This window comes from Ochotona curzoniae, unplaced genomic scaffold (genome assembly GCF_017591425.1).
Source record: "Ochotona curzoniae isolate NIBS_2020 unplaced genomic scaffold, NIBS_Ocur_1.0 patch405, whole genome shotgun sequence".
Lineage (NCBI taxonomy): Eukaryota > Metazoa > Chordata > Mammalia > Lagomorpha > Ochotonidae > Ochotona > Ochotona curzoniae.
Genome location: NW_024466979.1, coordinates 13938 through 39508, shown reverse-complemented (window position 1 = coordinate 39508; position 25571 = coordinate 13938). Strand labels below are relative to the sequence as shown.

The 25571-nt window shown below is 45.7% G+C and overlaps 1 protein-coding gene across 1 annotated transcript in view; it reads right to left on the bottom strand.

Annotated features, from left to right (window-relative positions):
* LOC121167639 (alpha-ketoglutarate-dependent dioxygenase alkB homolog 3) overlaps positions 1-25571 on the bottom strand; it is a 40049-nt gene that overhangs the window by 9913 nt on the left and 4565 nt on the right. Inside the window, exons 5-8 of the mRNA XM_040997171.1 lie at positions 23364-23411; positions 19989-20092; positions 17829-17917; positions 12090-12299 (exon numbers count right to left, since the gene is read on the bottom strand). Of these exons, the coding sequence (XP_040853105.1) occupies positions 12090-12299; positions 17829-17917; positions 19989-20092; positions 23364-23411 (451 nt within the window). The remainder of the gene's footprint in view (positions 1-12089; positions 12300-17828; positions 17918-19988; positions 20093-23363; positions 23412-25571) is intronic.

Genomic DNA, 25571 nt, shown 5'->3' with positions numbered 1-25571 from the left:
CTGTATATCCGCCTTTCCAATAAAAAATAATAAAAATAAATCTTTAAAAAAAAAAAACAATGAGGAGAAAAAAACGGAAGTTAGAACAACCACTGGGTCAAAAAAAGTTTTCCTCTGTGTTTGTGTTTAAAGATGAGAACATCTTGGTGAGTACGCCGAGAGGTGAAATCTGGACAACAGGGCGGGCCAGGGCCCCACCTGCTGCCAACATCGTGAGGTGGATGGGATTGGGAGGGGGGACCTTGGGGTCGGGGGTTAACAGACTGCTGGAAGGTCTCAGGCCAGGTATGTCTTCATGCTCGGAGCCCTGATTCCAGCCACCACGTACATGTGGTGAGCTGTCCCCGGGCGGCCAGTGTGCCATTTGGCACCAGGCTCTGCCTGCTGGCCGCCCAGTGGCAAGTTCTGGGGTTTGGAGGCTATGAATTGCTGCTTAGGCACCTCCATGTTGAGCCCACTGTGCTTCTGGGTTGCAAATCAATCCTGAAGACTCCCAATGACAGAGTAACTTTTCCTTTGAAGGTAAGCAAGGGTACTGAGACCTGGTAGTTTGGAGGAGAGGGACCAGATGATCTTTATGGGTAAGACTGATATACCAGCCTCCTTTGAGTCCTATGTAGAACTTGTTATCACTAAACAATGCTGATCACGTACACCAGTCCATGCAAAAGCTAAGGCTGGGGCTTGTCTATCAGGACCATATCCTAGTACACGACATAATGATGGATCAGGAGACAGGTCACATTAGGCAGGGTCATGACATTAACTAGCACATGAGAGAACCATATCCGGGGTAGATTCTGTGGGGGATGTGTGGGCCAAACCCTGTGGAAATACTAGCCCCACTGGTTAGTTCAAGAGTTGGGGTGGTGATGGACTAAGCTAGGTGTGACCAAGGAGCCTGCCATCACTCACAGGTAAAGGAACCAACAGTCTGGGCTGGTCAAGGCAGCAGCACCTGAATGTGCATCCTAAATAGGGTGTGGGGTGGGCCGGGCTGCAACGTTCACCAGCTCATACAAGGCCAAATGGAAGGCCAGACTATGCCGGACACTGGCCTAACACCCACTGGCATGTATGAGAACTGGGTCTGGGAGTGGGTCAAGTGGAGGAACTTGGGAAACTCCCCTGGTGGGTTATAGCTCCCACTGATAAACACCTGGTCCAGATCTGGGTGTCGGAGAAGCAGGGCAAAGTAGCTCCAATGGCTGGCTAATGTGTGGACTGGGTGGACAGGGGAGGACTGAGCAAACCTTAGCTCACAAGCAAAAATAGAAATCAGGATGGAGCACAGGTCATGCCGAGCTAGGCTCTTACACCTACTGGTCTGCATGAGCCAGGGACGCTAAGCCACAGCATCTAAGGCAAAGGCCAAGACAGGTGAGGGACTATGCCAAGCTGAGTCAGAGCAACCACTGGCATGCACGTGATCTATGGCTGGGAATAGGCCCAGTTGGGGAGCTAAGGGGACACCCTAGCTGGGTTGAGATTCCCACTGAGGAGCACAGGGGCTGGAGTGGGGGCTGTGTTCTGGTCTGGATGTGGCTGCAGTCTCCCTTGGCACAAGTGTGGACTGGGACTGGATGTACCAAGCTGGGCTAGACTCCAACACCATCTGGTGCTCTGGAGGACCAGGGTAGATGTGGGATGGACTAGGCTAGGTCTCTGCCCTTACCGAGCCATGTGTGAGCTGTGTTTGGGTATGGATGAGCCTTGGCTGGGCTGAAACATCCAACAATAAGAACCAGATTGGGTTGAAGGCCAGTCAGGAAAGGCCACTGTTCCTGCTAGGATAGGAGGTGGACTGAGTAGGGCTGGCTCATGGACCCCCTGGTATGTGCAAAATCTGGCACTGGGAGAGGTTCTGACGGAGGAGCCTGGGCAACTCCTCTGGCAGGACACAGTCCCTGTAGGTAAGCGCAAGAAGCACAATAGGAAACAGTCCAGAACAGGCCATGGAAAGGTACCCACTGGCATACATTTGGCATGGATCGGGGGCAGACCAGGCTGAACCAGTTCACATCACCTGCTGGCGAATCAGAGCACCAGAATAGAATGTGGGTCAAGCCAGATTCGGTCGCAACAAAAACCAGTGCACATTACAGAATGCCAAGGTGAGATGACCCGTACCAGATGTGGCCATAGCACCCATACAGCACACGTGAGAACCAGGGAGGGAGGGGGCAGAGCCAGCAGGGGAAATGTGGCTCCCCTGCTGGACAACCACTCCCACTGGAGAGCGTGGGTTGGGATGGGGGCAGACCAGGCCAGGCAGGGCTACAACACCTGTGGGCCTCATGTGAACTAGATCAGGGAAAAGTCAGGCTTGGTTGACTGTCTCTACTGGTGCAAGCAAAAATTAGTCTGAGTGAAGGTTGGTTGGGCTTCAATGCAGCACCAACTGGCAGGGGCTGGTACTGGAGGCTAAATCTGTCAAGTTAAACTCCAGAACCACCTGGAGAGTGCATAATCTGGGAGTGGGAGTGGCCTAGAAGAGAAATAGTGGGCACCTCCCTCTTGGGTTATCACTCCCACTGGAGGGCATGAAAACCAGGACAGGGGCAGACCTGGCTGGACAGAACGGCACCCACCAGCATGTGCATGGGCTGGATAGTGGGCCCAGTTGGGTTGAACCAGGCTTCAATGCCCACTGACATGTAGAAGAGCTGAATGGGATGTGGGAGAGACTGGACTAGTCTGCAGTACATACAAGCCATCACGGGAACCAGGGCAGGGGGTGGCCCTGGTGGGGGTTATTGTGGGTTGCCCCAACTAGGCTGCAGCTCCCACTGGTTTGTGTGAGGACCGAATGTGTGCTGGGCAGAATCAGGCTGGACTGCAACACCCATTGGTTCCAGTGGAAGACAGGGCTGGAAACAGAACTGATCCAGCAACTGCAACCACCAGCTGATTGGGGCAATGGACTGTACTGGGTCCTGTACTTGCAAGTACACACAAGAATCTGGTCTGGGATCACCTTGGACAAAGTTTCTTAGGGATCTCCCCAATAGAACTGCCGGATTCAGAACCCATGGTCAGCAAGAAGTGCAAGTGCCAGAGCTGAGCCTCCTCAGAGGCTCAGACGGAGCAGAGGTGAGCATAACCAGCAGCATGTGGAAGATATGGCAGTCTATTGGAACCTGCAGAGGATACCTGGCATCACAACAGAGGACAGAACAAATCAATCAACTACCCCAGCCATATGTTGGCAGTGAAAAACTGGGCAAACAGAGACTCTAAGGTGGACTATGTCAATCAGTGGATTCTGCAGCAATTTCATCGTGCTTGGAATGGCAAGATTGGCAGCAATTCATAACTGTTGAACTATCAAAACCACTTGAGCAAGACCCTCAGAGCATGCCCCACATTGGGGACCTGGGATGGGTGGGAGACTGGGTGGGGCTTCTCCCTTTACCTCCCCCTTTACCCCAGATACAGAAAAAAATGTGGAAATAATAGTCTTACCCACTTTCCTATAGCCCTTGAACCTTTGTGCCCTAATTAACTATGTAAAGATTGTCAAAAATAAAGAAAAAAAGATTGGAACAGATTTCTTAGCCTTCTAGTTGAAGGATCAGCTGCCTGCTGAGTATAGGATCTTTCGCAAATAGAAATGATAGGTGAAAACTAAATGCAGCTTCTTACTTAACATGGGCCGAACGTCTCCTTACCAGCCCAATCACTCAACTTATGGCATGGCGATAAGGACTGTCTTTCATCACTTTATTTTTAAATTTGTTTTCCCAAATTGTGATGATGCCTTGCCCTGGAGAACCTGGCTGGGTTCCAGACTGCTTCACGACTCATGCAAGCTTGCAGCTCTATTTGGGTGCCAAAGTTGCTGCGACAGTACTGATACAAGAACACAGCTGGACTTTTTGTTCATAGGGGTAATATATTTGTAAAATCACACATAAATAGGACATGTTGGATCTAGAAATGATGGAGAAAAAAAATAAAACTGCAACCCCACTAAGTCATCTCCACAGTGATTCTGCTGACTCAAACTGCACTTGAAACGATAGCATCCTTAGCATCGATCTGAAATACATTACTTTAAAAACAGAAGCAGCTATTTCTGAAATCAGATCTGCTAAAGCAAGAGTCCAGCTGGAAAGCAGATTTGAAATCACTGAGGATGGGGTTCAAATGGTTTTAAATTAACTTGCCACATACAGGTAGTTGTGTTTTAATCAAATGCCTTCCTGATTTTTAGCCTTCACTTGCGTTGCAAGGCTCTGATGAGGCAAATGAGAAGAGCAGGCGGAAGGGATCTGAATGTGCAGCCAATCCGATAATGCTAACACCCAGCGATCTTCCTAGTTTCATGATGTGAGATCTCCCTACCACTTCACTCACTCACAGGACAGCCTGCGGGAAGCCTTAGCAGGTGCTAGCAGCAGCAAAGCCTCTTTCCACCAGCATCAAATGCAGAGCACTACTGCCTAAACCTGCAGCCAGGAATCCACCTTTCCTTCTCAACAGGACACACTGGAAAGTAGATGAAAATGAGGATGCTGTACCTGCTGACTGTATTCTCTCTTCAGGATGACTATTGATTCAGCTGTGGGAGTGGGAAGCTACTAAAAATTAAGTAAAAACACACTCAGCTTGACATGCAAAGTTGTAGCCATTCCAGCTACCCTGAACTTGCACGTGAAATCAGAATTAATGTGACCAATGTTCCCTTTTTGGCAATACATTATTTCTAAAAAGTATATCTTATGAGAACTGGTGTCTCTTGGAAGAGCTTCCGCCCCAGGCAGTAGCACCAACATATACCCTGTGCATTCAGCAACAAATTCCACCATGATTGACAGCCGGCTGGCCCTGGTCACTGGCACAGATGCCAAGTCTCTCCAGCCAGTCATTAACACCAGAAAACTCATTCTCAAATTCTTCCTGGACAGAAAACCTGGTCAGACACAATCCCCCACCATTCCCATGCTCCCACATCCTTCCATTGTGTCCTTTGAAATTCCTGTTCCCAGATGAGCAAACTTGTCTATAACCTTCAGCTCAGTCCCTCTGTTTTCTTATCCTATTCGGAAATCTGGCTGACTCTTCTAGAAGACTATAAATCTTCATCCCCCTACCATGCCCCACTTCTCTGCCTCGATCCAGGTATATATATTCACTATCTATCAACCTTCTCCATTGGTCTCCTTGCTTCTAATCTTGTTCTAGTCTAGTTTATGCTCCATGGAATAGCAACAGTGACCTTTTAAAATTGCTAATCGACCATGCTATTCTTCTGCTTAACACAACCCAGTGGCTTCCTGATGTACTTAAAACACACTCCTTCCTGAGGCTTCCCTACCCACTTTCCCAATCAACACTGCTCCTCCCCTGCTCCACTGTCACCCTCAACACACTGTGCTTTTTTCCGCCTCACTGAGGCAGCCATTCTCCATGCACGTGTGACTTGGGAGAGTTCAGGAAGTCATCTGGAGACATAGAAATATAATTAAAAGTATGGCAAAGAGGATTTAAAAAAAAACCCTATTATTGGGGCAGGCTGGTAAAAAGTCAGGTATGAGAACTTGAGATTTCATACCTAATCACGCAGAAACACCATAAATACTTGGGGAAGAAGCTGCCCTCATGAAAGCACTGTCACTACTGCAAATACAAAACTGGGAGGCTCTTTACAAAAGTTCATCATTCCCAAGGGAGTCAGGTCAGGGATCCCACTCTAAGCCAATAAAGACTCCACGTCCCAGAGTATTTTCAGGTCTGAAGAAATTCAAATTCTGCCAGAATTACCTGTCTCTATCCAGACAGCTAGCGCTCTCTTTCTCTCTCTCTCTCTCATTCTCTCTTTCTCTCTCATTAGCCCACCCACAACCTCCCAAGAGGACTCATAAACCCCATGGCCATTGCTGACCCACTGGCTGCCTCAACCTCACAGAGCCTCACTGTCCTCTCTTGGGAATGCCGTCTGGCAGGCCAAGGCAGCCTTGCCCTTGAGCTTCAGGGCTGCTCATTTCCTGTGTCGATTTCCACATCTGATCAGTCACCATGACATCTACCATCTATTACAGCTTAGAAAATTCACTGATGACTGCAACAACTTTCCTGGGAAAACTTTTCTACTATTCCCATGAAGGAGCTACCAATTGCATTCTCGTTTACATGGAATATGTATAAAGGAGGCAGATGAACGCTTTGGACCTACCAGAGAAAGAAACAAGAGATAAATCCTGGTTTTCTGAATATCAGAGTGAATGTTTAAAAGACCATGGTGTTCAACACTTTGTTTCAAGCATTTCTTTTAATCTCTCATGACAGCTGCCACTGTGACCAGAAGACGGGCTAACAGGAAGGATGGGTGTCAGCAGTAGGGACTGGTGGCCAAGGTGGCTGCTCAGTCATCACCTTACAAAACACTCCACAGCTCCAGCAGAGCTTGCTTCCAAACATAAGCTATTTTGGATTCTAATATCCTCATTTTTTTTTCCTAAAGTCCTAGGTAAAAACATCAATACTTAACATCAGACTGATCTATTTATACACCAATCTTCTGGCAGGGTATTTTTAAATCAACAACACAACCACAGTTAGCAAGAGTGGTACTAGGACCTTCAGCTCATTGCTTGCTCTGAGTCTTTCCTGTTAGACCTGCTCTTACAGTTATCACTTCCAGTGATGCCAACAATGTGACAGCCTAGTACCCACCAGCATGTACCAGTGCACTGCCTGCCTGCCTGCCTTCCTGGCCTGGTTCTCTAGTTACGAAGTTTAAACACTATCAGGAGTCTTCTGGATAAAGTGTGACAGCTCAGCCAGGTTGTCTGTGGGACTCTCCTTAATGAGCAGTAAAGAAACACTGTAAACCAAGTGCCACCCCAGCTGCTCATTAACCTGTGACAGTGTAAAACCTTGCCTGCTCTGTGTAGACAGGCAGAGACAGTCTCAGTGCTCCTGACTGCCCCTCTACCCCAATCTGAAATCCCACGTGTAAACTGCCCCTGGACAGCCCTTCCTTCCTCTATGGCAGTCCCTTCTTCGCTTTGTGGTCTCAAGGTTCCTTCCCAGCTTGGAGGTCATCGTGTGTTTCCTCCAGTGCCAGACAGCGACTGAAATGGGCCCATCATTGAACAGAGACTTCCGAGAGCTGGTGAGAGAAAGGCCCCACCACCCGAGGAGCATGGAAGCCCTCTGTGGTTGTAAAATTCAGCTGATGAACAGCAGCATTCATCCAGGGGGTAATTTGCTAGAAAAACAAGGCTTTTGGCATCTAAACCTCCAGTGCATCACAAACTTCCTGCTATTATCTAATAACCCCCCCTCCACACACACAGCCATCACTGTTTCCATGGTAACCGACAGAGAAATAGCAGCCTGCCAAATGGCTTTTGTAGTTCCTCTTCCAGCTTGTTCTTCAGTATAGAATTAATGCTGGGAAAAGAACCAGGATAATCATTGCAAACAGGGACATGAGGCAGTCTGAAAAGTACAAGTGGATTTGGGACAAGGAGTATGGAGAAGATTTGAAGAATCCAGTCTGATGGAATAAAAAAGGTCTACTGAAGCATAAATGGCAAACTTTACTTTGAACTTGAGTCAGTACAGCCTGACATTGGCTAGAACACAAGTAGGACACTCTTCACCCAGTCTTTTCCAGAGAAAGGCCTAAGTGACAGCAGGACTGAACAAGTCTACTGTGCCCACCACATTTCACGCTCAGTAAAAGAAATGATGATGTGCTGTCAAGCAGTGGGCTGACAGAACTGGACGACAGGAGAGTGAAGAGAGGATGAATGAAATGTTCCATCCCTGAGATGATGCACCTGAGCCGCCCGCATGAATCAGAGAGGCCCTGGCACTCAGGAAACATCTCAGCATCAAGCACAGTGAGGGACCATCGCCAATGCAGCAGGTGGCAGATGTGCAGCCACGGGGATCTGTTGAAGGTGCCAGATTGTTGACCAAACAACTCTGCAAGGCTGGAGAAGTTCAAATTTATAGAAGAACCAAGACTACCACTTCTTGAACAAAACCCAAAACAGTCGCCTTTCTGTCTCCTAACTGGGTATCTGAATGAAGCACTAGGAATCTCACGATTCCAGGGACAATTGGGACTCCAGTAAAGGAGGTATTAACTGCTCAGGTGAGAGGTCAACGTTCACAAGGATTCCCTCTCCCAGCCTGTAGTGTACTCAAAGGGCTTGCTGTCACACAGGAGAACAATGACATACAGTGACAGCCTGAGACAGGCCCGAGAGTGACGGTGATCAGAGTTCTACAAATCCCACACAGAAGGTATCTTCTACTTATTAACCCACATTTTTAACACAGTCATGTGTCAGAGCTATCACCTGACATGAGAAAAGCAGACAAAAGTTTGCAATCATTATTTCCTTCTGGTTCTTAGGAAGAGGTTCGTTTATAATAATGTAAACACGTGTACCCTGAGAAACACTTCCAGAGGAGTCAAGATGGAGAATGCCTCTGCACTTACAGCTTAGCTCCATCTGGCATGCACTAGATTTGTTTTTTCTTTTTATTAGTTTTTTTTTTTTTAGGAAACCTGAAAAAATCTTTCCAAAGGTTTAATCTTGTATTGTGTTCACTTAACAATGGAAATTATAGGCTCAGTTGCAGCAAGGGGTGGGGAGAGGGAGGGGTTGGCATCATTTTTTAAGCTATATATATTTGTAAATGTGATTACAATTGCATATATTAACATTCAACTTCCTCATCTTAAACAAAAGCTGAGAAATACACAAAAACTACATTAAATTCGATCATAGTTAAAACTGCACCAGACACCAAAACTTAAACAAGTCCCTAACCTGAGGTACTGACGTGTTTACATTCCTTCCAAAATCCATTTCCTTAGCCAACTTCGTTTCACGAAGTCAGGCAAGTGGTCTCAATGAGTAGATCTGCATTTTCCCCCAACGGGCTGTCGGTGTTCTGGTAAAGACAATGACAGGGCTCAGGGATTCTGAGTGTCTGATGGGCTGTCCCTTGGGCCCATCAAAAAGGACTCTAAGAGCCCTGAGAAGAGGGAGCATCCGCAGGAGAATCCTCCCTCTTAAACACAGACTTTGCTCTGACTGGTCACCCCCGGAAGTGACCTTGGACATTGGACGTGGTGGCACTTGAGGGTCTCTGTTCACACATTAGTGCTCTATCACATAACATCAATAGATGAGCACACGAAATGATTTTTACACCACCATCAGATTTCTTAAGTACCGTTTTAGCAGGAAGTGGGCCTTTATCACCACCTATTATGTGATGCTTTCGCGAGAGAGTCAACAGCCTCGGGTGCCCAGAGAGGCGGGGAGGAGGCAGGACCTGGCTGCCAGAGCTGGAAAATCACCTAGAAGGTGCACTCAGGATTCTTCAGCTCCAAATGTATAAAGAAGCCAAAAGAAAATGTAAAAGGAGGTGGTGGTTTCTGAACACTGTACAATCTAGAAAGTAACTATAAAGTAGAGACAAAAGTTTTGAAGATTTTTATGAAAGCATTTCTAAAAGTTCACAGAAACATACATACATTTTAATGTGTAAGTTTACTTTGGCGCAAAAGAAAAAGAGCCTTTTGACATAAAAATGCTTTTATGATAAATGGAAAATGCATATTATGAGGAAAAAAACTGCACGGATTTCAAAATTTTTAGCACCAAAATAAACTCGTAGTTTAGTTTCTCTTTCTATGAACTTTGAGAAGTAGGCTCATATAGAGCATGGCTTATTTGCCAAGCAGAAGGATGGCAGATATCTCCAGCAGGGAGGCATGGCACCAGCACGCACCACAGGAGCTTCATGAATAGAAAGATGATGCCATCTCATCCACTTACTGTCACAGCCCCCCTGTACCCAGGGCCATGCTGGGCAGAAAGCTCAAGTTCCATGTGTCTGGATTAAGAAGGAGGTCTGAACTTCAATAATGAAACACACAGTATTTTTTTCACTCATGCAAAAAGTTTTACAAAGATAAGACAAGCTCTTCATGTTTGTGAACTTGGGGGATTTCACTGGGCAGAAGCCTATGTGCAGAAGCTCAGCCATACTTCGCTGGCAGTACAGTTTGGTCTGGGACAAGCTGCCTGCCAAGGCTTCCTGCCCTCTGCAAAGGCTGGTTAAGGGCTAAGGGTACACATTCGTTCAATAAGACACTGGCAACTGACAGTCTTCTGCTAACAATAACCACCACTTCTGTCTTACCCAAAGCAAAACAAACTAACGAATGGAAATGACAGCAACAAAAAGTACCTAATGGCATATGGCAAGACACCCCGATATACTGCAAAATACCATGGATGGAAAGTCAAGTACACATCAGGAGAATTGCCTGTCCATTAACTGAACTCTTACAGTAACATATCTGATGAAGACAAGATATGAGCGCCAGCTGACTATGGATGATGTGGCCTAAGATTAGGTCACATTCACAAAAACCCCACTGGCCTCCCACACTGACTGCTCTGCCTTAAAGACGCAAGGCAAATGATCAGGGACTTTGACTTCAAATGCAAAGTTCAAGCCCTGAAGATAAAATGATCTGAGGTCAGCTCGTTTCTTCATTTTTCATACTGTCTTTCATACTTGTAAAGCCACACACTTTTAAACATTCATTTTTTGTTTGTTTCTTTCTTTCTTTGAAAGGGAGAAAGAGAAACAGAGGAAGAGAGATCTTCCATCTACTGGCTCACTCCCCAAACACCCACAACTATCAGCACAGCCAGGCTGAAAGCTGGAGTAGGAAACTCAGGCTGGCACTCCCACGTGGAAGGCAGGACCCTAAGAACTTGGGTCGTTGTTTCTTGCCTCCCAGAGTGCACATCAGTAGGAAGCTGAATCAGAAGCAGAGGCAGGACACAAACGCAGCACTTTAAAGTGGGACACAGAAGTTCCAAGTGGCAGCTTAACTTGCTGTACCACAATGTCCACCCCAACACTGCAGACCTGAAAAAAGTAATAGCCTTTGTATCCTTCAAATGTCAAGTAACCTGAACTTGGACATGCCATCATTGCTGCTGATAATCTGGCTTCAGTTTTCTCTTCATTAGATTCCTTCTCATTTCAGGAAAAGGTAAGAAGGAACGAAGATGTTGAGATGTTCCCCCACAGAAAGGCAGTCACACTGCCCCTTGGAAAACACCTGTTTAACACTTGCTCGTGGGTGTCTGCCTGGGGTCTCTTTCCTTTCCTTCCTGTCCTGTCCCTTGCTTGACTCATCTTTCCACAAATGCCCCTTCACATCACTTACCACAACAGCGAGTTTTCTTTTTTAAGATTTAATTATTTTTATTGGAAAGGTAGGGTTACAGTGAGGAACAACAGAAAGAAAGATCTTCCATCTGCTGGTCCATTCCTCAAGTGGCCACAACGGCCAAAGCTAAGCTGATCCGAGGCCACAAGCCAGGAGCTCCTTCTGGGTCTCCCATGTGGCTGCAGGGTCCCAAGGTTTTGGGCCATTCTTGATTGCTTTTCTAGACCTTAAACAGGGAGCTGGATGGGAAGTGTGGCTGCTGGGACATGAACCGGTGCCCATGTGGGATGCCAGCCAATGCAAGGCAAAGATTTAGCCACTAGGCTATCACGCCAGACCCAACAGCAATTGTCTAAGTAATCAGTAATGCTTCTCAATACCATTACACTACACCTGTATCAGGACAGAGACCATAGCTGCCCTTCCCAGCAACACACACCTAGCATCTGGCACAGGGCAGGTGGATACAGGAATCAATGAATCAACGAATAGATACGCACACTTGAAGTCAAAAGTTAACTATGGTTTGAATCCTGGATACTCTACTTCTAATTCAGTGCCCTGTTTGTCGTTGGGAGGTCAACAGAGGATGACCAAGTCATGCTTGGACCCCTGCACCCACATGGGATGCCTGGAGTAGGCTCCTGCCTGCTGGCTTTGGATTGGCACAACTTCAGCCACTGTGGCCACTCTCTGTAACTCTGCCTTTTGAATAAAAATAAATAAATCTTCTAAAAAATGCTTCATCAATAAAATACATGCTCCTATCTTGTAGATCTGAACATAGGAGCTTCTGGAAACCACTTTTTGTTTGCAGAGTAAGGAAGCAAGAAGAGCACAAATCAAAGAAAATACTCACTGGGGAGGGCTTCTTCCTCATCTCAAAAGTACGTGTGGCACCAAAGCTGAGGGAGGCGATGACAGGGCACCGTCCCAGCGAGGGCTCATCATCGCTGTGCCAGTCCACGCTGTCCTTCTCATTCCGGTACAGATTGCAGAGCAGCGAGTTAAAGGTGTACCCCGTGTTCACTTCGATGCGCTTCTTCAGGGTGCTCAGCACGGGATGCCACTGCAACCAACAGGCCAGAAGAGGGCAGACACTCACATAAGTTATACAGTGGCAGTCCCATGGGTAAAGGAAGGGATAAACTCAGCCAACCAATAAACAGGAGCAAGGAATGAGTAAACCACTTGGAATGTGACTTTAAAAAAAAAAAAGCAAGAATAGTTTTAATTCCTGCCCACTGCGTGTATTTTAAAGCAAGCTAACTGCTATCAATTGTTGAAAAATTTGGTATAACAATGTCCATCTACCAATCACACCTATTTAATTTGAAACACACACATACACACGCGTCATTACATTTAGGGTGGGCGCCATAAAATCTCACGAAGCAGGTAAATGGTACATTACAGTAGATATATAAATAGGTACTTAGCAAAGCCAGATGGAAGTCTTTAGAGTGAAACCATTTTCCTGCAGGGTAGCCTTCTGTTTGTTTCACTGTTTGTTCCACTTTTTAAAAATGATGATGAAAACTTAGGGCCTCCCTAGGCAAGGGTTACACTGCTGGAAGAAAAGCAGCCAAGGCTGTTGGGCATTCTGGTCCTGGTTAATGCCAAATCTGTGTTAATTATACCAGTGTACCAGCATAGTTACCTATTCTCTCTTTTTTTTTAAAGACATGTGGGGAAGGTGGGGAACACCCAGCCAGGACATGTCACACTGGTCCCCAGGCAAGGGTGCTACAGGTTGCTGGAAAAAGGGGTCTAAGGTTATACTGGAGTGAGAGTAGCTGAAGGCATACTTGACAGGGGAGGAATGACGTTTCCACGCACCAGGCCACTGTACTGGCAGGTAGGCATGGGAGCTGAGACAGAGTGGTTAAGAGCGGAGGAACTGGAGGGCATGTCTGTGTCAGGCCAGGGCACACATCCACATGGGAGACCTGGGCTTGGATAAATAGCATCACCCACCACCCACTGGCATATGCAAAAGCTGGGGCTGAGGGGCATGCCTGGCTGGGCTAGGCCACAGTACCCACTTGGAGGTGAATCAGGCTAGGCAAGGCAGGAGCACCTATGGATGTGCACAAGGGCCAGATGGGATGTCAGGACTGGGCTAGCTTGCAGCATATGCTGGTACATGCAAAAACCGGAGCTGGAGGGAGGCCTCATGGAGGTTACTGGGGATTGCCCTGAGTAGACTGTGGCGTCTGCTGTGTGTGTGAAGACCAGGTGTGTGGCAGGATAGGCTAGGCTAAGCCACAGCACCCATCAGTTCAAGTGAGAGATGGAGCTAGAGGCATAACTGACCAGGCAGCTCCATCCACCAGCATGTGCACTGGCTGGTGCAAGTGCAAGATAGAACCTAACCCTTACTGAGTGGTGCATGTAAGAGTCAAGTGTGCAGCTACCCCAGGTGAGGCTTCCTGGGGATCTCCCCCAACTAGGCCTGTGGACTCAAACATCAGCCACAGGGTTGGCGTGTGTATGTTAAAGGTAGGAGCCAGGAGCTGCAGGCCGGTCTCCCAAATGGTGGTAGGGATCCAAGCTGTTGAGCCATCTTTTACTGCTTTTCCAGATGTATTAGCAGGGAACTGAATTGAAGCAGAGCAAAACATGACACAAACTGATGCCTGCGTGGGATGCTGACACTGTAGGTGGCAGCTTAACTTGATATGCCACAATGCGAACCCTTCAGCTGATACTCTAAAATAATCCTTCACCTTGTATGATTTTGTAACCTCACCTATTAGTTATTTGGAAACTAACAGTCCATGGTGTTAAACAGGAGTTCCAAATACTGCCATGTTACAATGACCACCTCCGCCCACCAAAAGAAAAAAAAAAAAAACCACATCCATTTTCATTATCATGATCTAATCCGGAAAGGGTAAGTCATCAAGCTCAAAATGCCAGATAACAGTTCTCAAGAATTCTAGTCTGCTTGAAAAGTCAACTTTCATTTTGTTTAGTAATGAATCTTGTCCACTATTTTCCTTGAGAAAACACACACTTCATTCAGTTTATGAGAAAATATCTGCTAAACACTTGAGTCTGAATAACAAGTGTGTTCATCAGTTCTAAGAATGGTCCATGAAAAAAAAAATCGCCCGTTCAGCTCACAGTTTAAACAACCACAGCAAAGCAGCAGGTTACTTCACGTACTCACAATTGTTTTTTAAAGATTTATTTTATTTTTACTGGAAAGTCAGATATACAGAGAGGAGAAGAGACAGAGAGGAAGACCTTCTGTCCACTGATTCACTCCTCAAGTGGCCACAACGGCTGGAGCTGAGGCAATCCAAAGCCAGGAGCCTCTTCCAGGTCTCCCACATGGGTGCAGAGTTGTCCTTGACTGCTTTCCCAGGCCACAGGCAGGGAGCTGGATGGGAAGCAGGGCTGCCGGGGATTTGAACCAGTACTCATATGGGATCCTCGCATGTGCAAGGTGAGGACTTTAGCCGCTAGGCTACCACACCAGGACATACTCAGAATTTAACTTTTAAGGAGGCTAAGTACTCAGAGACCAGGATTTAGTAACACTAATGAAGTTTCCTGCTTTATCAAGGGGGTATTCTTTTATTAATTTTTAACTTATTTTTATTATCATCATTTTATGATACAATTCCATAGACCCTGGGATTTCCCTTATCCCCTCCCCAATTTCCTCCCCCCTCACTGAGTTCCCCTATATCATTACCATAGTACAGTTCCCCATACACAGTCATATGTCCATCATTGCGGGCATGGACAATGGCAGAGTCCAGCATCCTACTGTCAAGATACAGTAAATAGTTTCATTGGGAGTCCATCTTTGTATGGAAGTAGAGATGCATACTGCATTGCATCCTCACATCTGGATATGATAGTCTCCATCACACAGCTACTGCACATCCTATCAAGGGGGCATTCTTAAAATCAGTACAGAAGTGAAGACACTGCTTTTAAAGCCTGTATCCTGTAATGGCGTGTTCCCGTCCTGGCCTCCACTCCTGATTCCAGCTCCTGATTTACGCACACTCTGGGGGATCCTTGGCACTTTCATGGGAAACCCAAGCTGAGCTACAGCAGTTCTGGACATCTGGCAAATGTACTACTGCATGAGGGTTAGCTCTGAAAAGTTTTCAGAAAAAAATTTTGTATTTTAAGATGTTAAAGCAGATGTGCCTGATGGCAAAGAATACAATAGCTGCTGGTACCTTTTGGGAGCAATACCTTCATTCATATTAAGAAACCAGCAATTCAACCCATTTGTGTTTTTGCTTCATCAGTGCAAATTCAACACAGTGAACAGGTTGTAGCCTTGGGACTATTATGAAAACGCAGACTCTCAAAAAAGTGTTTCAGGGGCTGGCACCATGGTGTTATAGTATGCTAAGCCTCCACTGTAGCACCAGCATTCACACGGGTTCAGGTTCATGTCCTGGCTGCTCCACTTTTGATCCAGCTCCCCTTTTAAGGCTGTGAAGGATGTTTCAAGCTTTTGAGTCCCTGTATCCACATGCAAGAACTGGAAGAAGCTCCTGGCTCCTGGTTTTGATTGGCTCAGCTTTGGCCACTGTTGCATTTTGGGAGTGGACCAGCAGATGGAAGGTCTTGGTCTCTTCCTTTCCCTCCCTTTCTCTCTCCTTATCTCTATAACTTTGTCTTTCAAATTGAAAAAAAATTAATATTGAAAACGAAGCATTTCACAAACTCTCCTAAAAGGGTCCACAAATTACACCTTAAGAACTTCTGTTTTATGGAACTCTTTGAATGTCTGTGTTATATGTGTGGTGGTGAAGGGATGGAAGTTCAGCAAAGGAAAGCGTATCAGTGAGACTACCCCATGGCTGTCGTCAGAGAAAACAGAGAAGGAGATGTGAGAATTCCTTGGCTTTGATGTAAAAAGCACGGTTACGGTTGACATTTTTTGCTGCAGCTGTTAACATTAAGCAAAATTTTTTTAAAAGCAGCAACAATAAATATAACATAGATCAGCAAAATGTTATGAAGCAACCCATGCTCAAGAGAATAAACTCCAAAGTGAAATTAAAATAATACCAGCAAGCTACACTTCCTATTTATTTTACAGCTTTAAATTTACCCCGAGGAGATAAAGAGCAGGACTACCTCTAGCATTACGCACTTGAAATAAGAAGAACAAGAATGTAGAAGAGCAAGGTGGCTTTCCTACAACGTGACTGGGAATGCCATTAGCACCTGCCGACTTGCTAAGGGACCAAGCACTGGGACACCTCTGAGTTTGCATTATGTTTCTGAGTGGCTGTATATTTTTCTTGGTTATTTTTGGTAGTAAAGTACATAGAAAAGGAGGAGATGGGGGATAATGAACTGGAGGATTAATTTAGACTCTCCAACCGACACTATATCCAGAGCCTTCAGAGCTGAATGTCTATATTAAAATTCAGCGTCATCTCACTGAGTAGTGAAGACATGGTATCCTTAAAAGACACTCAGGAGAAGAGTATGAGAAAATTGAATCACGGAGTATGAGAAAACTGGAATTCACAGAAATGCAAGAACCTATTCAAGGGAGTTTCAAATTTCTGTGGCATCCTGGGTACCACAGAGATGCCTCTGAGGGCCACAGCAGGAGCAAGGTGAGGTCAAGGCTGTGGACCTGGGTTTGTAATGGAAGCTTCATCTGCACAAAGATGGAGAGAAGCTGAACAGTTTGAACCTGCTCCGTCATGCTTTACGGTTACGGTGGCAACAACTCTGAAGTTACACAAGCACCCTAACATACACCACTCCTGAGTGAGCCCTCTTTTACAGAAAGTCCGTGAAAGGGGTTATTGTTGATTTTGTTCTATTATTCTATACTATTTAATAGCTGTATGGTATTCCAAACTCCAAGTGTGTCATAATGTATGAGAAAAAAGTCATGTACTCCCTTGGTGCTTTGTCCCTGAACATTTTGATAAAATGGTGGCTTGTGTTGAAAAAGTACTAGAAGTTCTAAAACCTGTCATAGTTCTGTGCAACCCAATATCATAAACAAAACTCCATTTTCTTCAAAGTCTCTTTCAATGAAACACAAAATCAGTTGCCAATAGTGAGTGTCCAGCAATTCAATAGGGAACTATTTCTTGGCCCTTGGCTCCTCTCTCCTCTAGACAGGTCTAAATAACAGACCAGAATATCTCTGTCTCCTGCAACACAAAAGAGGTAGCAGAGATGGCCAAGGCCATAAGAAGCTGATAGTCTGAGAAAGCAGCCATTGCAAGAACTACCAATCAACAAGAACACCAGACTGTTAGGCAAGCAAAGGAGCCTGAGAAATGGACTAAGCTGTTCTGACCTTGCTGCTCCATCACCAGGGTGTACACAGAAGAGTTGCCATCAAGAAAGCTTGGGGAAAGGACATATCAGAAGTAGTTCATTTTCTTGAAATTACAAACTCTGACTCATTTTTTCCTTCTTCTCCAAGTTCATTCACGGGTCAAAAGCACACAAAAGGGTGTCTGAGCCCCAAGGGTTTTTAAACCAGGAACCCCCAGGCTGCCCTGCAAGGTCATTCATGGGTATCTTATAATACTTAACAGTACACAGGCAATAAAACTATACCAATGACAAGACATGCACATACGTGAGGGTTTGGTTCCATAGTGATTCTTGAATAAGTGTAAGGAAGTTCTCCGTACCATGCTGTAAGTCTTGGTTGTGGATAAGTTATATCTAAGGAAGAAAATACAGGGCTTTTGAGATGGCCGAGTAGTGCTCCAGGTGTACCTAATTAGTGCAGACTGCGGGTCTTGACACGTGCAAGAACCTACGGGCCACACAAAGGAGGGGGTGATGGGCTATGACCCTGGATCTCACGTTCAGAGAGGATCTGGGTGGCAAGGGAGTACCATGAGTCAGAAGGCAAGGCAGGAGAAGGCCCATGGCTGTAAGACCCCAAACCAAAGCGGAGAGCCAAATGAGTCAGAAGGAAAAGCAGGAGAAGGCCCATGGCTGTAAGACCCCACACCAAAGCACAGAGCCAAGGGTGTGCGTGATTCGCTTTATTCAGTGATGACACAATATAAGTGAGTCACATGCAGGAACGGCCAGGCTCCGAATAGGAAAGGTCTCAAAAGAGCAGACTAGGGAGCTTGCATCCTCGTAGCAGGAATCTGTGGCACCAGCTCCATGGGACAATCTGGACAAACTGGGGCCACTGCAGCGATCTTGTGAGCTAAGCCTTCACCTGCGGCACCAGGTTTCCACATAGCCGCTGGTTCAGGTCCAGGCTGTTCCACTTCTCAATCCAGCCCCCTGCTTATGGCCTCAGAAAACAGGAATGCTGGCCCAAGGCCTTGGGCCCCTGCCCGCGTGGAGTCCCAGAAGCTCCTGGTTCCCAGTTCCAGATTGGCTCAGTCCTGGCCACTGCAGTCATTTGGGGAATGAGCCAGTGGAAGGAAGATCTCTCTTCTTCTTTCCCTCTCTCTATAACTGACTTTCAAGCAAAAGAAAGAAGAATATATATATGTCTATATATATAGTATATATGTATATATATATACACACACTATATAAATATATAGATATATACCTAATACAAACATCACCTGTGTGCGTGATGTCACATCAGCCCTTTGGATTCTGAATGGAGAAAGCACTCTGTCTGCAGCACGTAACTGATTCTAGCTGGAAGTTTCTGCTAGCTATCCAAATTTATTTAGAGAGAGATCTTCCATTTTTCCTCCAAAACAATAATAATACAAGCAACTTAGATTCACTGCAAGCAATTAACATGCATAATCTCACTAGTAAATATACAACAACCTTAAGAGGTAGGTACTATTAATCGGTTTAATGTTATAAATAAGAAACCCGAGAATTAGTGAGTTACTTAACTGTTATTTGCTTAGCACATATCACTTTGAATGACAGAGCCAACAATCAAAGTCAAGTCACCAAAAGCCTCGCTGTAAAATCCCTGAGAAAATTAACTGCTGCTCTGATGGGAGTAACAAAAATGAAGCTAGAATATAACTTTGCTACTTTCTTTACTACAGGAAACCAAAATTCAATAGGCCAGAAAAGAAAAATCTGTGTTGGATCCCATCCGCCCCCCAGTGCCCGCCTAGGGTATAGCAGGCAGGGCTGGCTGGTGGACAGCCAGAGAGGCGGGCTCCAAGTAGGCTGTGTCTTTAACTGCCGCAGCTCCTTGTCAAGCTCTGGAGAGTTAAACATGCTGAAGCTAAAGGGGACCGGACTCTTGTGATGAAATTAAAATGAGAATCAGAAATAATCAAGAAGAAGGATTGTGAAAGAATGCATGCCATCTAGGAGCAGAAAATAGAAAGCCTGGAAGCTTCTACGAAGAAAGAAGAAAGTTGGTTCCTCTTGGACTAACAGGCAGTGAAGGATACTAAGGGTGGGAGGTATGGGAGCACGTCAAAAAACTCACCAAAAAAAAAATGAAAATCAAAGTTTATTTTGGTAGAAAATGTTGAAATCCAAGCAGTTTTTCCACAACAGGAAGTTTCCATGGACTGGTTGAAGACCTCACACATGTCAGCCAAACCAAGCTTCGTGCAGTTCCTTGAGCTCTAACCTCCAAACTCCGGCCACAGTGTCCCCAGCCTCTGCCTGGAACACCTGTCCCTGTCACCCCTGTCAGGCTGATCCGGGTCATCCTTACTGCCTCAAGTTGTCAGCGCTGTTCAAGACTGGCTGTGGTGAGCAGAGGCCCTGGCGTTGGAGAACATTCTGGAGAGGGACCAGACAGCAGCAGCTGTGGTATGCGAGATCTACTTACTATCTCTGAAGCCAGTCCTCTGCTTCCAGGGCACATCTCGACAGAGCTGTTCCAGCATGCAGTCAGCTTCTTTCCAGTCAACAAAGCCAGGATACAAACGCACCCTGACACAGAAAGAACCATTATTAATGACAGGAAAGAAAAAGGGTGGGGCAAAGTCTAACTGTTAGTGGAATAAATTCATCTGGACACTACCTTTAGTAGGTAAGCAAAATCATCTTTTTTAGTTTTTATTATGGGAAAGGCAGACACACAGAGAAGGAGAGAAAGACAGGAAGATCCTCAGTCTGATGATTCATTCCTCAAGTGGCCACAACAGCCGGAGCCGAACTGAAACCAGGAGCCACAAGCTTCCTTCAGGTCTCCGTGCAGGTGCAGGATCCCAAGGCTTTGGGCTGTCCTCAACTGCTTTCCCAGGGCACAATCAGGGAAACTGGACGGGAAGCAGGGCTGCCAGGATATGAACCAGTGCCCATATGGGACCCCGGCGCATTCAAGGTGAGGACTTTAGCCACTAGGCTATTGCTCCAGGCCCAGTAAGTAAAACTATCTTACCACTTCCCAGACCAACAGGTACAAAACAGACTCCTTTCACACTAAGGCAAAAAAAGAGGAAAGGAAGGTGGAAGGGAGTGCAGATGCAACGGGCTTTTGTAGGCTTTGTTGCAAACACCACAACATGGCTGAGCTGTGCAACTTTGGTGATCTTTCTGAATTTGGGTTTTTGCATCTGTAACCTGAAGATTGTATCTACTGCTCAAGGTCACCTCCAGGGTTCAGTGGAATAACCAAAAACACTCCTGGCTCTGTGCTATTCTAACAACGTGTGGGGAACACACATAGTCCAGCAGTTAAAAGGCCCAGGGTCCACACTGCAGCACCTCAGCTCAATTTCTGATTCTAACACTTGACTCCAGTTTTCAGCTTATATGGAATCGGGGGAAAGGGGGTACAGGAGAGGGGGGCAGCAGTGATGGTTCAAGCAACTGAGTGCCTGCTACACACATGAATGACATGGACTGCCAACTCCGACCTTCGGCTCTGACCCAGCCTTACCCACCGTGAGCATTAAGGGAGTGAACTAGCTGATGGGAGCTCGCTCTGTGTGTGCGTGTGTGCATGCATGTGTGTGTGTATCTGCCTCTCTTTATCTTCTATTCAAATAAATCAAAAGTTAAAACACAACAAATGATTTGATAGTGTTGTAAGTCAGAGCCATTCCTAGGAAAAGCTGGAAGTCATCACGCCTGTGTCAAAGCAAACGCAGAAATGGAGTTCTTTCTCTCACTGAACACGCTGTTTGCAACAATGCCAGGTCAGCTCAGGATTGTTTTGGAAGCCTTTCGCCAGAAATACTTGGAAAGCCCGTGGAACTCTCTCTCCCACAGCCTCAGTGCTGGCAGCTCTGAAGGTGTACTTTTTTTACAAGAGCCATTGCTCATTTGATGATACATATGATTAATAATCAGATGTAGGCCCGGCGGCGTGGCCTAGCAGCTAAAGTCCTCACCTTGAACACGCCGGGATCCCATATGGGCGCCGGTTCTAATCCCGGCAGCTCCACTTCCCATCCAGCTCCCTGCTTGTGGCCTGGGAAAGCAGTTGAGGATGGCCCAAAGCCTTGGGACCCTGCACGCATGTGGGAGACCCGGAAGAGGTTCCTGGCTCCCGGCTTAGGATCCGTGCAGCACCGGCAGTTTTGGTCACTTGGGGAGTGAATCATTGGAAGGAAGATCTTCCTCTCTGTCTCTTCTCTCTGTATATCTGACTTTGTAATAAAAATAAATAAATCTTTAAAAACATAACAATCAGATGTGATCAAAATAGTACAGTTGATTTTCTCATGTCATTGTTAAACCCAAAACTGACTATCACAACAGCAGTGCCAACAAATCGTACAGCCTTCCAAGCCTAGCAGAAGCCCTTGCTTAGAGCTGATATCAACGCATAGCAAGTAACCTCCCAACCTGTGACACCAGCATCCCAATAGAGTACCAGTTAGTGTCCCTGCTGTTCCATTTTCAATCCACCTTCCTGCTACTTGCCTGGAAAAAGCAGTGGAATGTGGCCAAACACCTGCATGGTGGACCTTGAAGCTCCTGGCTTCGATCCGGCTAAGCACTGGCTACTGCAGTCATCTGGGAAGTGAACCAGCAGATAAAACATTGTCATTGTCTCTCTATCTATATATATAAAACTTTGTTTGTCAAATAAATACATCTTTTTTAGAAAGCCCTTTACAAGTGCTTTATTCAGATGTGTCTGTTCTAGCATATTTGTTTTAAATGTTTCATCATTTTATAATGAGAATTACTATATTCATGCACTAGCTGATGTTTTCAAAATTACAAATAATGAATATGCATTAAATAATATATTCTTTTTTAAAGACTTATTTATTTTTATTGGAAAGATTTATGGAGAGGAAAGATAGAAAGATCTTTCATCTGCTGGTTCACTCCCCAAATGGCTGCAAGGGCTGAAACTGAGCCAATCTGAAGTCAAGAGCCAGGAGCTTCTTCTGGGTCTCCCATGTGTGTAGGGGGTCCCAAGGTTTTGGGTCATCCTCTACTGCTTCCCCAGGCCACAAGCAGGGAGCTGGATGGGAAGTGGAACAACCAGGACATAAACTGGCATTCATATATGGGACACTGGCACTTGCAAGGTGAGGATTTAGCCATTGAGCCATCATATCAAGCCCAATTCTTTAACTTTATTGAAATTCACCCTTAGGCAGCAATGTTACATAACGTTATATATGATACTATATTTAATGTAGTAGTAGAGCATCTGTAGCATAGAAGTTGAGGTCCAACCAAACTCTGATGTTAATCTGTGTTAACATCAAGAAAAAGTCTTCAATCTCCCTGTCCCATTTCCTCATCTGAAAAACTGGGGTAGAAATAGTTACTATATCTGACAAACAGGTTATGAAAATATTCCTTTTAAAAATGTTATTCATTTTCATTTGATTTGAAAGGCAGGGAGACAGGCAGATTTTCTACTTGCTGATTCACTCAGGATTCTGCCAGACCAAAGCCACGAGGAAGGAACTCCATCCAGATCTAGGTCATGGGTGGCAGGGACCCACATCCCTGAGCCATCACTTGCTCTTCACCCCAAGGTGTGTATTGGCAGGAAGCTATGTCCAAAGTGGGGGAGCTGCTGGGACTTGCACTCCAATAGGAGATGTGGGTGTTCCAAGAGGACTGGGAAATGTTTCTAAGGTAGAAACACAACATGAAAAGGAGAGATTCTTGTTCTCCATGAAATTAATGGACAGGAGTTATATACTTCAAGTAAGTGAGTAGATTAATACAAGGAATTATAACTGGGGAGATAATAGCAGTCACTTTCTAGTGAGAATTCACTTACGTAGATACTCCAGTGGGTGACAGGCTGATCTCATAAACACCCTCCCTGCTAAAGGAACAAAGGAAACACTTGTTAGCAGGACAAGCAGGAGGCAAAACAATATGTCCCACCCTGCTGAGGTCCCAAAGTCCTCGGGATGCACAACCTTAACCTTGTTCTCCCACTGAGATGAGAGACAAGATGGCACCATCCATCCACGGCAATGGAACAGAACCCAGAGAGGAGCAGAAACATCGAGGCAAAGAATGGGATTAAGAAAATCACAATTCTGTTTACATTTCACGCAGAATTTAGGTTGATATAGTCCAGGAATGTGTCTCACAAAGGGGTGCTGAAAAAAGATCCAGGGATAGGGGGTGCCTGTAAGTGCTCTGAGCACTTGCTGCTCTCAAGGACACCCGTCAACTTCCTCCTCTGATGCAAACCCACAGTTCCCTGTAATCGCAGTCAAGCTTGCTGTAACCCAGCCCTCTCCTCTAACTGCTCCCGTGGATTCATCATCCTCTAACACATCACAACCAACCCCTGAAAACACCACTGTGTCTCTAACTCCATAACCTTCTACCTGCAAGAATGTCTTCCCACCCCGGTACTCCCAACCAGCTCCACCCAGTGAATGGATTTGCTCTGGTGGAAAATTCTAATTCACCTTCCAGAAATCTGAACTCATCATCACTTAACTTATCCTAACTTACTCCTGTCATCCGACACCTTACTTGAAGGCTACTGTGTCCTGACGCGTAAGGCCGTGGCCTGTTTACATGTCAACCTCATTATAGACACTGGGTACCCTGAGGGCAGGACGGTCTCCTACTGCTTCCCAGTGCCTGCCAAGAGGCGCTAGCCTTCTGAATCTAATCAAACACAGAAGCACAGAGATCCGGTGCACAGGTGCAGGGTGGGGAGGGTCACGTGAAGAGACGATCAGACTGGAGCTGTGTGTTGGCTCAGTACCCTCTCAGAGGCATTTTATTGAGCCTAGCTACACAGGAACAGCTGTGATGTCACCCTTTGTCACAGGCCTGAGTACTTCTCTTTGAGCTGAGGCTCTGAGGGCGATCTTCAAACCCCTTTTTACACATACAATACTTGGCACACTCCTATAAGTTATGCACAACAGGGACAGGGATCCAATATTTCAACGTGATCTATCTGGGACATACAGAAATGGGCTTGTTTTAAATTAGAACACATTTCTGGCTATTAAAAAACAGCAAAATGAAAAAACAAACAAAAAACCAGCAGACTTTCAATAATAACAATAATGAACAATGTCTAGGGTCAAATTGAAATGGTTTCTGTCAATTTCCTCTAACTTGCGAATTCACAGCTACCCTGCTTTTTTGGACCAAATATCCAATCTGTATTTAGTAACAAGGTTCTTAGCCTTTACAAATTTCCTGTATTACCAGTGAAGGCAACACCATACTGTTATTTTTGATATAATCAAAGACTATTAGAGCCAAACTGAACCTTCAGAGATTACATGGTTCACACTCTTAACTTTAAAGATAGCCCTGAAGTTCAGAGAGATGGACAGACACCATAAAGAGTAGTTGCATATCTAGCCAGCAACATTTGAGTTATTTTCAAATTTCCTTAGTCATACAGATCAACAGTCAAGAACAGTTCACTCCTGGGTGAACATACACCTTATGCATATTTGCTAAAAAATAAGAGGATAGTTTTTACTGACAATTGATCTCTTTTAGGTGGAAACTGAGAAGCAGGAAGAGCCAAAGCTTTCCCATCAACTGTGGGCCAGAACATTTTAGGCACTAATCGACATAATGGCTTTTAGTATCATTTACATTGCAATCACTCGGCTTTAATAAGTGGACTATCAGGCCACTGACATTGCCAGGGGCCGGGATAAGCATTGCCTGTAAAATGCAACTCAGAGATTTCTTGAAGAGTTCAATGATGCAGGGGTAATAATCTTTATTGACCTATGTGATGCTCCAGCCTACTGTCTGCAAGTATCAGGGACACAAGGCCAGGGAGCCGACCCTGAGTCGCTTTCAGGTGTGGGCATCTTGTTGCATTTTCTATCCCATCAGGCAAATTCAAAGTCTTATCAAAGACATCTGAGACAGGAATATCCCAGGCTGCAATTAGGACACTTAGTGGGCCATTCTTTTCCAGCTGGAAAAGCCAGAGTGAGGGGTAATCCTGGCCTCCGTGTGTCATGACAGGCAACAATGAGGC